The following is a 15,034-nucleotide window of genomic DNA, read 5'->3' on the forward strand; positions in this document are numbered from 1 at the left end:
GGACAGGAGATGACGGCACTACTGGCTCAATGAGACAGCATGGAGACACAGTAGGTACCACGCCAAGTGCAGGCTATTTTCAATAACCAGTTCTGCAAAGCCAAGTCGCTGCTCATGTGGGTAACATTCATCCATCGTCTGAACAAGAAAGAGAAGGAAACCAACTGGAAGGTGATGGGAAACTCCCAGGTGAATCAGTCCATGAGCATTGAACCAACCTGCTTCAGAGCCTCCTCTCTGGAAAGGCAGCGCTGAAGGGGCTGGCAGCAAAAAATATCCGTGCCTGGATAAATGACTTCATATGTCGAGACAAAGATAAAGTTACACAGAGCCTCTCGCAGAGGATATGGTCATCAGGTTTATTTTTGTAGTTTTCATTACACTCCAAATAACTTTGGCAGACTTAGAAAAAATAAATTTTCAAAGCCTTCTCCCATTGATGTCACCAGTTTTAATTAATTTTTGCTGAAGTGGTCTAAAGATAAATGCTGCTGGGAAAGGGTTGGTTCCCGGTGTACCGCTCTGGGCCTCCGCGTTCAAACGCCAGAGCTGCACCAAACGCCACCAGGATAAATACTGCCGCGGTCTCGCCGGGAGCCGGCTCCGGCCCATTTTCCTGCGCCGGTGGTTTTGAGGCCAGACTGCCTTTTAGCCCACGTCTCTGACTCCATGTCAGAGGCGCTGCCAGCTCTGCGAATAACACTGGTACCACGTTATTTCCTGCCTCGGAAAGTCCTGGCCACATCCAGCATTTACTGTCACCTCAGTGGGACGTCAAATGTCACTGCTGGCTGATACAGCAGCTGATCTGCTAGGGCATTGTTTGGATGGGTGCTGAGCAGAGGACGTGCCTTCTCTCGGATGCCAACGTGCTGGGGAGCTTGGTTTGAGAGCACTTCCCAAATTACCAGACTCAAACCCCCTGGCTGTTGCCCGCCGCTCCCTCCACCACCACGAGCTCCTCAACAGGGGTGCGGAGCAGCACCAAAAGTGGCTTTGCAATAGTGAGAAGCAAGCCAGCGTGAGCAGAAGACCCCCCGTGAGGCTGCCGTGCCGTACCTGGCTGCTGCCGCAGTGCCAGCAACGCTCTGCGGACACACAGCAACCCAGGGGCCACGAGAAAATCATTCCTCCACTTTCAAGAGGGACTTGGGGCTCCTTTCCCTCTGCTGGCTGGCACCTACAGCACCCAACACACATGCAAGTCGTACGGCTGGGAGGAGATGCCAAATCAAGCGAGACTCCCTCTCCTCCATTTATATCCATCTATTGCAAACGCTCACGAAAACAACCCCCTAACCCGTTAAGTTTCCACTAACAGAGACTCCTGGAGCCACGAAACAAGTCCCTAAGCAGAGCTCCGAGGTTCCCTAGGATGAGATGGGTGCCCAACACTCTGTGGCAGCTGCCTTCCGGAACCTTCTACTGAGAAGGCGGAGGGTATCCGTACCCATCCCAGGTAGCTCCCGGGAGCAGGCGGCTGGCGGTTCCCGCACATGTGGCGTGCAGACACGGCTCCAGATGTCCTTGGGGCCTTCCACAAACATCCAAAAGGGACTGGGGAATGGTCGCCAGGAAGGAGCTGATGGAAAGCAGCCAGCAGTTATTTCTATGCTCAAAAAAGCTGCTAAGATCTGCAATCAGATCATATTTTTGAAGGGGTGAGATTCGAAAACAAGTTAAACACAGAGTTAAGTGCCTGCATTTTAATGGCACCATTTGTCAAAAGTCCTTCCCAGCCAGTTGTTCTTGTTATTTAGGTGCTTTAAGCTTGGCTGCTGGCTCATTTCTTAAAATCCTGGCACAGGTTTTTCTATGCAGGAGAGAATTCTGATTGTGTCTTTAAGTTTAGTGCAAAACCCCTCCTGTTTATACTAATATTGTAATTATAATGTTCTAGCCTCCCACGGGCAAAATCAGAGAGAGAAAGTAAACCCTGCTGAAGCGAAGTGACTGGCAGGGTACGGGAAACCGAGGCAAGGCAGATTTAGGAAATACTTTAAAACTTGAAGATGTTGTAAAGCTCTTTGTCTCATTCTAAGTCATAGATATTACAGAAAAATACTGAGTTTTGATGGTTTCAGTAGGCAGAAAAGCGTCTCTTGAGGTGCCACTAAGGAATACTTCAAATGTTTAAGCCCAGTAGATGCAAAGCAACTCAGAAAAGCAGAGATCACCACTAATTTACCAAATCCAAGCATTTTATTTTTCCGTATCTATTTAACTATCCTGAAGGACCCCTGACTCACAAACGCAGCACTACAGACGCAGATACTGAAGATGTAAAAAGAGAGGGGTAATGGAGAGCTGCTATCATGCATGAGTGCGAAACAAAGCGCCAGCCCGACAGAGCTCAGCGCATCCCGTTTGGCCTCCTGGAAAACATCTGCGCTTGTCAGGACTACAAAGCAAGCAGAGCCCTCTCCTTGATCTCTGGCAATTAGGGAAATTCTGTTGTGCTAATTACCTGGGGAGACAACGGGAGGAGAAGGCAGATAGCGAGTGACACTTGAAGACAACGTTTACACCAGGAAAAACAAGGCAGATATTTCAAGAAACACAATAAGTACTGCACCAGACTTCCCCGGCCAGTTGGAGAAGCTGATCCCCGTGTACAGAGCTAGGGTAAAAATAATAATAGTAATAATAATAAATAATAAAAATTTATATAAATAATAATCAGCACAGCCAGAGAGCCTCTGGAGTTGCTGAGTCTGCAGAGGTAGGGAGGATTTTAAATGATCGGCTTCCCCAAGCACACATGGTTTGAATTGCCGAGAAATGGAGCAATCCGCCGTCCTGCAGGCTGGAGCACCACTCCGCTCCTCCCGCTGCCAAGCCGTTATTGGGAAATATTTGTCACATATTAACTGGAACATCGGATTACTACACTGAACATTTAACACTGTTTTGTAATATATACATACTTTCAAAAGCATATGACACCATCTCAGCGTGAATTCAAGATGAAGACAGGGATACGCATCATCCAGCAGCCGGGAAATTTGGAGTTAAGGCTCCGGAGTGCAAAGGCTGCGGAGGTACTGTTAAATAATAAGGCATATACCTTGAAACAGGCAGTGCAAGAGCAGCCGAAAGAGCTGGAGATTTTCACACCCTCAGTCTGCAATATAGCAAGGACTAGCTGTCGGCAGGGCATTTTCTGTGGAGTGGGGCTTGTTTTAACCCTTTTTTAACCTGGATTTAAGAGAAGACACTTGCTCTCAGGGTCTAGCATGGTGCATCCAGCACCTCGATCTCTTGAGGCACCTTCTCACAGACCCTGAAGACATGGCATGGCAAACACTGTATTTAACAAGAGCCTTTTGCACCTCAGGTTTCTAAAAGACTTGCTTAAAAATACAAGAGGGAAAAATAAAAAAGACTCCTTAAAAAAAAAAAAAAGGTAGTCAGAGAATGCACAACTGCAAACCAAGTGTCTGCAAGCATGAAGTTTTAGTCTTGCTTTCAACCCACCTCCAAGTGTTCATCAGCTGGAGGCTGCTCTAAATGCCATATAAACAAGTGGTCCTGCACCTGCTGAAGGCTGTGCGAGGGTCCCACCACAGAAAGCGGCTGAACACAAGGGGATGAGGGGCCTCTCAGCAAAATACTACAGGCGTGGCTCAGGGAACGACAATAATAAAAATATCGAGCTGCTGTTTCACAGTGAGCCAACATATGGGGACAGCCTGTCCTGTGCCTGCCCAGTGCCAGCAGCACGCAACCGCTGCAGCCCCGTCCCAAATAGCTGGAGGGGGCAAAAGGCCACATTCCTCACAGGAGTGGGGTCACCAACCCGCCTTGTCAAGGCATTTCGGAGCCTGACCCACACCTGGTCCAGCTGCCCTGAAGCCCCAAGGATGCTCTCCTCTCCCTCAGCCGCAGAAATGCCCAAACCACGAAGGAGCCAAAGTGACATGAAGTTGTTGTCATCGTGTCTCCCCACCCATCGCTTTGGCTGAACGATTAAAGCAAAACAACTCAACTCAAAGCAGCACACAGATGCTGAGAGCAACTACGGAGACACCTTTTTACAGCATGCCCAGCGTCAGAGCCAGGGTAGAAATTTTTTCAAGAATTTTTAAAAAATTATTATCACTTTTCATAGAATCATAGAATCATAGAATCATAGAATGGTTTGAGTTGGAAGGGACCTTCAAGATCATCCAGTTCCAACCCCCCTGCCACAGGCGGGGACACCCTCCACTACACCAGCTTGCTCAAAGCCTCATCCAACCTGGCCTTGGACACTTCTAGGGATGGGGCAGCCACAATTCTCTGGGCAACCTGTCCCAGTGCCTCAGCACCCTCAGAGGGAAGACTTTCTTCCTTAGATCTCATCTAAATCTCCCCTCTTTCAGTTTAAAGCCATTGCCTCTTGTCCCATCACTACACGCCCTTGCCAGAAGCTCCCACCAGCTTCCTCGCCGACGGTGATGCCTCCGTGGCCCCGACGAAACGGCGGGCATCCCCCGCTGGCCGCGGGACTCCCTGCTGGCCATGGGACTCCCTGCTGGCCACCGGCCCCCCCTGCTGGCCACCGGGCCCGACTCCGGCCGCCCCCGCGCCGCTCTCCCGCAGCCCCGCCCGGCCCGGAAAGCCCCGGGCATCCCGGGCATCCCATTTCGGAGGTCAAGCTGCTTCCTAACAACCCGGCTGAGCCCCAGAGCCAAACGGGGGACTTACTGCAGGGCACAAAATGGGCCGGTTTGGGGTTTTTTGGAGGGCGCTGCCTGCAGGGAGCGTGCTTTGTTTGGTTTGGGTTTGATTGATTGTTTCACGAGCACTGATTTACGGCTTTGCTCTAGTCGAAATAACTTGAGCCTTAATTAACTTCTAACCAGATCACAGTCACCTTGTCCCGAACCGCTTTTAATGCACAGCAAGTTGTTTTCATCAAAGCGACCCCCAAAACTACCACCCCAAACCCCACCAAAACCCCAAACTGACTCGCCTCAAGGGAAAATAGATGATGTTTAAAACAAGCCCAGCTCACAGGGCTCCGAGCACAGTTCGCTCCCGCCGCTGCCCAGGGGTCTGCGAGGTGGCGAGTCCCCCTCTTCTCAAAGAGGTGTGGAGGGAGGGAGCACACTGGCATGAGGACGCAGACAGCATCGACAGCTCTCTGGTGAGCTTGCTTTAAATGCAGGGAGAAGGATGTTGTCTTAAGTGGGGTTTCTGGAGGAGGAAAGCCCCCAGCCCGGGCATTTGGGATACCCACCAGCTTCCAGCTGCCCCCAGGAAGCAGGAGCGGGGCTGCAGCCCAGGCTGCCAACACTAATCACGGTCCCTGCATCCCCGTGTCCATGGGCAGGGCTGGCAGGATCTCCCCATCCCCTCCATGGGGAGATTTTCTTTTCCCCAGGGGCTGCTTTTTGGTGCACAGAGGTGAATTGAAGCTTAGCTGTTAGTTTGCAACCTGGTGTAGCTCCGCAGCAAACGCCAGTGAGGGCCACAAGCTCTCGGGATGTTTCCAGACCAAACTACAGAGCAGAAGGCAATTCAGCCTTCTTCAGAAGAAAGAGGGGAAAAAAAAAAGAAACACGTGTAAAGATTCCTTTGATTTGCTCAAAAATAGCTGAAAGGCTTCAGGACAGCTCGGCAGCATATCCCCACCTGAGCGCAGTGCTCGGCTCCCCAGCAGCAGCAGCCAGGAGCAGCCACCGATGCCACAACGTCTCCTGCCCACCAGGGAATCACTTCTCCTTCCTTCAGCTCCCGAATTACTTTGACATTCGTTACTAATGACTGTAACAAGTATTTCAGCAGCACGTGGGAAAACCTTCCCCCTCCTCTCTTCCTCCCATCTTCAAACACAGCAACCAGCAAACCCAGTGACCCAGAACCGAATTGGGCCTTTCCTGACCACAAAGGAGCCTCTTCAATCCCAATTGCTTTCTGCAGAGCAAAGGAAAAGCCTCTCAACCACTTAAGCGCACCAGTAGTGTCCCAGTTGCACAGATCAGAGCAAGACACAGCTCGCAGAGCAGCACCGTAAGGCTGACAAACTTGGTTGGATTGTGCATCAGAAGGGAGAAAACTGCTTTGACCATCAGTGTATAACGAGCTGGAAACAAGCACGATTTGTGTCTCAGCTGATGGGGTCTGGTTACACGGCAGCGAGGAGCACGGGATGCTCGTAGGAGCCTTCACTGGAAAACCAGCGAGTACAACTGCAGCAGCACATTTAAGAGTATCGTTATTGAAATGTTTCTGAGGTTATTACACACAATCTCATGGAGAAAAAGTCCATCTTTTTCATCCTGTGTGTACGGACTAACGCTGTGCGTTCTGGTAGGATTCATATCCAGGATGGCAGGAAAATCTGAGACTGCTCATTTACCTTTTATGCATCTACATGTAGTGTTTAAGGTTTGGTTTTTTCTTTAAAACCAGAATTGAACCATCTGCTGCTTGCAAGGCTTTGTAACATGCCTATACATTCTCCTTCATCGAAGCACTGCACATCTTTCACTACTGTGAAAAGTGAACAGGGGAAAAAGGGAAAAAGGGAGGAAAGAAAAAAGAAAGAAAGAAAAAAAAAAGGCTCAGAGTGCCTCAGCCCAGTGTCATTCATGCCTTTCGGTATGACAGCAGAGCACTTAACGGAGCATTTCTATAAATGAGATTCCTTTACAAACTAATCTAAGCTGTTTATTGTTTCCAAGGAGCATGCACTTCCACAGCCGAACAGGAAGTTTTGACAGTTTAAGAAGTTCATTAAACTCTGGAAGGAAACTTAAACAATTAGCGACAGCTTTCATACAGCAAAGCAGCGCTGGAGCAGCCACTACCCTCCTAAAAGGCAGAGAGGCTGCAGCTTTTAATTATCACACTTGCATTAAGCCCCAGTGATTTTGTTACTACTTCTAAATTGGTTTGGCCCAACACCCAGGGCTCACAACCGAGCGAAGCTATTCGCTCTTTTATTCTTATAGCCAAACGTCGCTTTTGTCCAAACCTCAAACTCCTTTATCTGTAAACTGGCCAAAGCGAAGCAATGGAAGAAGTTAACAGTCTGAAGCACAAAAGAGTGCTTCAGCTTGGAAAAAAATGCGTTTTCCTTGACATGGAGGAATATATAAAATAGGAGAGGAGGAGCTCAGCGGCGTCGGTCCAGCGAGCAGGCGGCTCCGGAGCAGTCTGGCGTTGGCTGTGCCAGCACGTTTGCACCTACCTGGGGGGCACATGCAGTCTGACGGAGCCTCTCTCGCCGTCCGCAGCTTTGCTAGTCCTTCACCCAGCTTCTGTTTGGAGGAAGAATAAAACCAGTCCTTTAGAGTGTATACTGCACCTCAACGCGGACCGTGCGTGCGCACCAACAGCCAAACCACCCAGCGTGCTTCCTGCCAGCGAGAGGAGGCAGTTCCGCCCCGTTGTGTTCAGCATCTTTGGATAAGCTCGTGCCGTAGCAGTGCACAAAACCCTAAATGTTCCTTAGCAAGTGGCCAGTCTGCAGCCCCCACACGGGGCAGGCAGAGGCTCCTTCTGCACATCCCAGAAGTCCCTTGAGCCAAGCACCGCGGGCTGGATTCATCCCGAGCAGCAATTACGAGTCCCGTGCTCAGATGTCAGCATCCTCTCGGCATGTTTGGTGACTCCACCGCGCCAAACGCCCCGGGGAAAGCCCCGCTGTAACCAAGCGCGAACCTGCTGCCAAGCACCCTGGACGTGACACGGCAGGGAGGTACTTGCACAACGGATGTGACCCGATTTGGCTGATTTTGTACTTAAAATTCATTCTATGTGGAATATTACAGGTTTCTTTATAAGAGGGGCAAAGGGATGAAGGACATTAGGGTGGGCACTGTCAGCGAGGCCGGGGTGCTCACCCATCCCAAGGTCCACCAAAAGCTCAGTGTTTCCATTTCCAAGGTGGAAAACTCATCAGTGGGACTAGTAGAACACGTAAAGATTCACAAAACTGAAGCAACGTCCACGTGGCATATTGCAGACAGATGTGAGTGCGCTCTGCCTGCTCTCTAGGCCAACCAAAACGTTCATGCCTGCATTGAGGACACTGCCAAGCCCAAGGTAATAAGCCCTGATGACAGGTACGTTATATTAGCTCAGGCACAGCGCTTCGTGGCAGGGGCAGCCCAGCCAGGGTGGGAATATCTCATCTTCACCCGCAACCGTTGCACGCTCAGTCCTCCAGGAATGCTCTGTCTCACCTACGGTATTTACCAAGAGAGAAACCAATAATCTGATAACTGGAGTCCCCGCATTTCAAAGAGAGAAAATTCAAAGCACATACTGAATTCAGGGTTTTCAGACTTGAATTTTACACCGCTGATGACCCAGTCTGTGTTCAAATATTTGAACACTGTGGACTATTCAGGAATTGGGCTACCTGTGAATTAGGTTCTTTTCCTTTTATTTGGGGGATTAAGTAGTTTTATCTGCTGTTGAAATCCTATGCATTCCTTTCTAGCTGCTCAGCCGTGACACTTAGAGGTCCTGAAAACATCAACACAGTTTCATAGCACCTGACAGAGAAGTTGTCCTCAGGGAAGTATAAAGAGCAGAATGATCCCGCTGCCTTCTGCAGCGTATACGCTTATTTTAAAGTAATTTGGATGGTGAAGATGCTCAAGGAAAGGAAAATAAGCTCTTCCATCCTTTTGGTTCGGCAGGCAGCCCTGGAAACAGCAGAGGAGATCTGCTCTGGTCCTGAGTCCTGGAGCGAGTCCTCTGTTCTCCCATTGAATTGTTCTTGTTATGAAACTGATTAATCTGGACACTCTCTGCCTACCGCGGACAAGAAATCCTTTGTGAACAAAACGGTCCAGCTTTGTTTACAACAACTGGATGCTTCCATAATCCTCCAGTTAACATTTTCACTCCTGTATGAAAACTACGCCCTTCGAACTGGGGCTTTTGATGTAGAGCAAGCAGAGATGCCACCTCGTTCGGACCATGCTGGTGGAAAACATTTCGGAGGGCATCAAAGCAGGACCCTGCAGCACGTCCCACCACCAGAACAGCCAAGGGAAGGGTAAGGTCCCACCACATTAAAATCAGCAATTTCTCCAAAGTTAGACAGATGCCTGTCACAGGGCCAGAAACTAAATCCTAGTTGTCCAAATTGCCTTTCATTGCCTTAACTACACACTCACCCTTTCTTTACTATTTCCTATCCTCTTTTACTTGCCAAACATTTGAACAACACTAAAAGGAACAGAGCCAGCATGTTGGTGTTGTATTTACTGCTCTTTATACGCAGCTCTGCCATAAATTACGCCAGCGAACCTCTAGGTTGGTATATGGAGTAATGCTTTTTGGGTAGCGACAGAGAACAAAGTATGCCGGGTTGTGGACAAAGAGCATATGGAGCTTTGGTTTCACTTCTGAAATACTGTGGTAAACTTCAAAGGAGGACCAACACAGAATTTAACAAAAAAACCTGACCCCAGGCATCAGTTGATGTTCATGATGATGGAAATGTTCTCTCGCTCTCCAGAAACTCTCAAGCACAGAAAGGACAGAAGTCGCCCGGCGAGCGAGCGCTCTTACGTAACAGAGAGGAGTTTGGTCAAGAAATGGGCACTTTCTGGAACTTTAACATAAACGAGTGAGTTCATTTACAGTGACTATTAATAGATAGCACAATCGATGCATTCCTTGAATCTGTTACTCGTTTCAAAATTTGCTTTCAATATGGACAAAAGTTTGGTCATACTAAATGTTTCAACAAGCTCACTCTTGCATTAGAAACCCAATTATGTGGTTTTGCTTTATTTCCCCTGTACAATCTCCATCTGAGCGCTCCCAGTACAAAACAAGCTTTCCACACTTAACTAAATCTCAGCAAGAGGTTGCACATGATCTTAGGCAGTGCCACAGAAACCATTCCCATTGCTAAGCACATTTATTGGAGCAATTGGAACAGAACCACTGCCACGACTGGCAGGCTAATTCCTGCCTGGAGAAAAGACGTTAACTAGATTTTGTGATTACGCCTCGCAGGCACCCCTCTGCTCTGGTATTCAGGGTTTTCACAAAAATATTTTTTAACACGTCCCTTTTATCAAGGCACATCAATGCAACCGAGTTTCCAGGAGAGTGGATGCGCTGCAGCGGCGCCAGCAATAGCCTCACCATAACTGCCCCGGTAACAAGCAGCACGAGGAATTGTCCACCCCAGCGCAGCCGAATTGTCCTCCCCAGCGCAGCCGAATTGTCCCCCCTCACGTCCCACCTCGTCCACAGTTGAACCAGCTCCGCTCCCCAGAGCGGCTCCCAGCTGGAAGGCACTGCGTACAATTAACATTTTTGCATGATCGAGGCTTCATGGCTGCCACAATTTTAACGCAGCACCATGTTTTGCACCCCAGTCAGGCCATTAATAAAACCCCAGTGTAAAACCTTGCCCAGATGTCAGGATCGATCACTCGGGAGCGCCCTGCGGCAGCCCCGTAAGCCGTGTTGAATCTCGCTGCACTTTATGAACTACTGTTTACACAAATCCAGCAGACCAACTGCGGGATCTTCAAGAGTTTCCTACGAGCGATGGGAGCCCTCCCCATCCCCCTTGCCTGTAAAAAGCCCCAAACCTAAACACCAGAGTCTGGGGAAAAATATAACCCTGGGATCAAACATAACTTCTCCCGGAGATTGGGTTTAGTTATGGAGAAGGGCATCAGTGTGGTTAATTACTCTCCGAGCAGGAGACAATGTTTCAGTAGTGAAGTCTTTATTTCCAGAAAACCCTGGGATTGAAAGTGAAGTAGTTGGTAGTCTTCTGTAGAGGCATAAATCAGTTCAGCACTGCTGGACCACATGATACCCTGTGATAGTCCAGATAACAGGGATCATGTTCATAAATTTCTAACAAGGAAATTATAGTCCATTACATCCAAAGATAAACGGTATTTAAGTGCTCGGGTTACCTTCGCCAGTGAATAGAAGGAGGGAAAGAGTCGCATGTTCCCAAACACGACACTGCCCGCCTTTCCACCTGGGGCATCTGCTCTTCTGACTCAGAAGGGCCAGGCTGTGCCACGCCTCGCCCTACGGACCGATTAACGGAAACGGCAGCAGAAAGGGAAAAAGTTCGGGAAAAGCGAAGAAGTTTTTCAAAAGGGAAGGAAAAGCCGCTGACACGGGGGGCGAGTCCTGCGCGCCCCGCGCCGGAGCGGGGCCGGAGCGCCCTCCCCAAGTTTCTCGTCCCGCCGCGCGGCTGCGGCTGGTTCTGCGCGCCCGCCCGTGGGTGCTGCCCGCCCGTGGGTGCTGCGGGGCCGCCACTCACCTCGCGGAAAAGCTGCTCCACGCGGGGCTGCAGCGCGTCCAGCAGCGGCCCGGGGCCGGCGGCGCCCCGCTCCTCCAGCGCGGCCAGCCGGCCCTGCAGCTCCGCCGTCTTGGCGCCCAGCAGCAGGCAGACGGCCACGGCGGTCAGCGAGAGGAGCAGGCAGAGGGCGGAGGTGGCGGTGCCCGCCGCGCCGGCGGCGCAGCTGCCCGCGCTCATCGCGCCGCGCTCCGCGCCGCTGCGCGGGGTCCCGCTCGGCTGCCGCCCGCCTCCCCCCGGCGGCGCATCCAGCGCCCGCCCTGTGCGCTGCGCGCCCCGCCGCGGAAGTGGGGCCGGCAGCTGCGGAGCGGCCGCTCTCCTCCGCTCGCCCCGCCAGCCCGGGTCTTAAACGGAGGAAGCGGGGGGTGGCGGCTCCCCCGCCGCCTCCCCCGCGCTGGGGAAGGGGGGATGCTCCGAGCGCGGCCGGCCGCCCCCCCATGGGGGATTACGCGGAGCAAATCCCACCCCCGCTGCCCGGCCCCCCGCGGGGACCGCACCTCCACCCCCCCACCCCCACCCCCCCCTCCAATTCTCGCCCGCCCGCGGCCCTCCGAGCCCCCCCACCCTCGGGGTCTCGACGTTGCCGGGCGGTGCAGGGGGCGGCAGAGCCGCTCCAGGGTGTGGGGCGCTCCGCAGAGGCGGGGGCGGCCCCGCTCCAGCCGCCGAGGCGGGCAGCAGCCGCGCAGGGCAGCGCGCAGCGGTGGCAGCCGCGGGCGCGGAGCGGGCGCCCTCCAGCGGGGCCGGAGCCGGGGCCCCTCGCCGGGACGGCGGGCACCCGGCTGCACCCAGCCGCTGCGGGGGGCACAGAGCTTGGAAACGACCTCTCCTCCCCTAACGAGCGCGAGCCGAGAGGTGCCAACCGTCGGGGATTTTTGTTCTTTCTGCGCCACAGCCCCCGCTGGGGCGGTGACCTGTTTTAGGGAAGAGACCTGCAAAGCCAGGCGGTCTTCCACCGTGCGTTGTAACATACGGATTTATCACAGCGAGGTGCCCCCGCTGCTTCAGGCAGCCTTTAAGCGAGAGGAACTGTGCTCGTGTGCACGCATTTGGCACCCCGGGGTTTGCCAGACGTCGCTGCCTTCTTCCTAGCTGGTACCAACTGCGCCGCATCGACTCCTCATAGAATCTTAGAATGGTTTGGGTTGGAAGGGACCTCACAGATCATCTAGTTCCAATCCCCTGCCATGGGCAGGGAAACCCTCCACTACACCAGGTTGCCCAAAGCCTCATCCAACCCGGCCCTGAACACGTCCAGGGATGGGGCATCTACAACTTCTCTGGGCAACCTGTTCCAGTGCCTCACCACCCTCTGAGTGAAAAATTTCTTCCTTATATCTAATCTAAATCTATCCTCTTTCAGTTTAAAGCCATTGCCCCGTGTGCTATCACTACCCGCCCTTGTAAAAAGTCCCTCTCCAGCTTTCCTGTAGGCCCCCTTTAAGTCCTGGAAGGCTGCTATAAGATCACCCCAGAGCCTTCTCTTCTCCAGGCTGAACAGCCTCAACTCTCTCAGCCTGTCTTCATAGCAGAGGTGTTCCAGTCCTTGGATCATCTTCGTGGCCCTCCTCTGGCCCCGCTCCAGCAGCTCAGCGTCCTTCTTGTGCTGGGGACTCCAGAGCTGAACACAGTATTCCAGGTGGGGTCTCACGAGAGCAGAGTCGCCTATAAAACATCCTCGGGTAACTCAACGCCTGCCTAGGCTCCAAGCACTTAGTATACAAATCCAAAGGTACTCTGTGCCTCTGGCCACAGACCCTGCCCTTCTAGGAGTAATTCTTCCTTCTAGAACACACGAGTGCAGCCTAGGACAGACCTAGAAAGAATTACTAGGAGTGGTATCAGTATCTAGTAAGCGTTAGTAAAGGACATGCACGCAGCTACTCTGCCGTGTTGCATACATGCACTGCGTTTTGGTAGCCACTGTTTCCAAACTAGTTAGCCAGGCAAATCTGTATCGTTTGCCAACAACTATTTCCTGCTCTTCTTCACATGCCTGAAAATACAAAGAAGAAAACTTCAGGGTTCTGTGAGCAACCTCTTCCTTACTTTCTTCTCCCGCTCTCCATTCTATGAGCTCTCTGAGATCGATTGCACACATAGTACCATCCCTTTGGGGGAGCTTCCAGCGTGCAAAGCATCTTGTCCTAAAATGCATCCTCAGGACCCAAGCTCTCCTTACAACCGAGATACCCACAAACTAACAAGAGGAAGGACTGATCACTACTGGAGCTGCTAAGCCGTCTGCCCCAGAACTCCTAACCCTTTTCCTATGAAGTTTAACTCCCAGCTAAACTCTCCCACCACCCTGCTCAGCTTCTGAAGTTCTGTATCTCAGCCGCTGTTTGCACTTCAGAGACAAAGCCTGCTCTGTTCCCTCAGCTTTATTTTCTATCATCCATGTTCAGTAAAATGTGTAACTGACCTGTTACGGAAACACATTCTGTTGGCCTGCCTGGCTGAACCATTGAGAGTTGCAGACTGTGCTTTTAAGGTACAACAGCTAAAAATCAGAATTGCAGAGAAAGATGCAAAGGGATCTTATAATTTTTCACCAACAGCCACAGGCGGCATTAGCTTGATCCAAACGTAGAGATTACAACTCCCCCAATTATATTCATGTATTAACAAGACAACGGGGGGCGCGTGCGTAAAAACCTCTTCCCCAGTAAAGACACAACCACCGAGGGCAGCCCAGAGAACGGGGGAGATCACACCTCCTAGAGACAGGCCCCTGGCACCTGGCCACTGCGCCGCCGCCAGCAGCTCGGGCTGCTCCACTGGGGAGCCCCGCGACACTGGACGCGTGCCCCTTCAAACTGGAACTTCTTTTGTACATGCTGGAAGGCCGGGAAAACTACTTGGCTCCTCGCTGCAGATGCTGTATTAACCTTGACACTGCATTTTTTTTTTTTTTTTTAAAAAGAGAAAGAAAGTGAATTTATACAGGTTTTTATACCTTTTTTTTTTTCCTAGATGTACCTCCTTCAGCAAGTGCAATGCGTTTTTGCAACTACGCTAACAAAGGCTGGCAGCACGCCCTGGGAGTACACAATCTTCCCAATTTTGATAGAACTGTTTTATAGTTAGTTTTATAGTTATAGCAGCATATAAACTCTTTTTCCCCTGCCATCTGCCTTTGATTTGCATTGCTTAGCTGATACGCTCAGCCAAGTCCTCGCTTCGCCTCTGAAGGTGTGGGATGGAAAAAGTAGTGTGGGAAGCAGCAAGGGAAGGAATTCACTCCCCTCCTCAGTCCTACCGAGCTGACCTGGATGGTACCAACTGTTATGTTTTCTGTCATGCAGAGAAGAAACAATGATGTGAACATCAACATCCCAGGAAGGGGGGTGTCTATTTTGAGACATAATCAAGCCCAGGAGGTGGCACTGGTTACAAAAGATAAGCTTTCAAAGCCTCATCCCAGCCATATTCCACCCCCAAGTCAGAGATATGCATGTCTGGAGCCTCTTGCAAATTCAGCCTCCTCCACATCGGCGGAACAAGGACATCAGTTTAAAATCTCACTGTGCATTAGGACTTACTCAGCAAGCACAGAATCTGTAGTCAGGCTCCTGCGGAGCTGAAGCAATTCTCTGTTTCCTTCCTTAAAAAAGACTCACATGGAAAAGTCAGAACTGCAACAAACAGCCCGAACTTCCTTACTGCATCCACACTGACAAGGCAGTTGGAATGAACGCTACCCTGGAACCTTCCCTTTCTTGTGCTCAGCAAGGCATCCACACC

The 15,034-nt window shown here is 51.3% G+C and overlaps 1 protein-coding gene across 1 annotated transcript in view; it reads right to left on the reverse strand.

The window, feature by feature from the left end:
* COL23A1 (collagen type XXIII alpha 1 chain) overlaps positions 1-11,470 on the reverse strand; it is a 190,205-nt gene extending 178,735 nt beyond the window's left edge. Inside the window, exons 1-2 of the mRNA XM_086621813.1 lie at positions 11,255-11,470; positions 7,181-7,250 (exon numbers count right to left, since the gene is read on the reverse strand). Of these exons, the coding sequence (XP_086477939.1) occupies positions 7,181-7,250; positions 11,255-11,470 (286 nt within the window). The remainder of the gene's footprint in view (positions 1-7,180; positions 7,251-11,254) is intronic.
* Positions 11,471-15,034: the final 3,564 nt, after the last annotated feature.

The sequence above is a fragment of the Tauraco erythrolophus genome, chromosome 16 (assembly GCF_009769465.1).
Source record: "Tauraco erythrolophus isolate bTauEry1 chromosome 16, bTauEry1.pri, whole genome shotgun sequence".
NCBI classification, from domain to species: Eukaryota; Metazoa; Chordata; class Aves; order Musophagiformes; family Musophagidae; genus Tauraco; species Tauraco erythrolophus.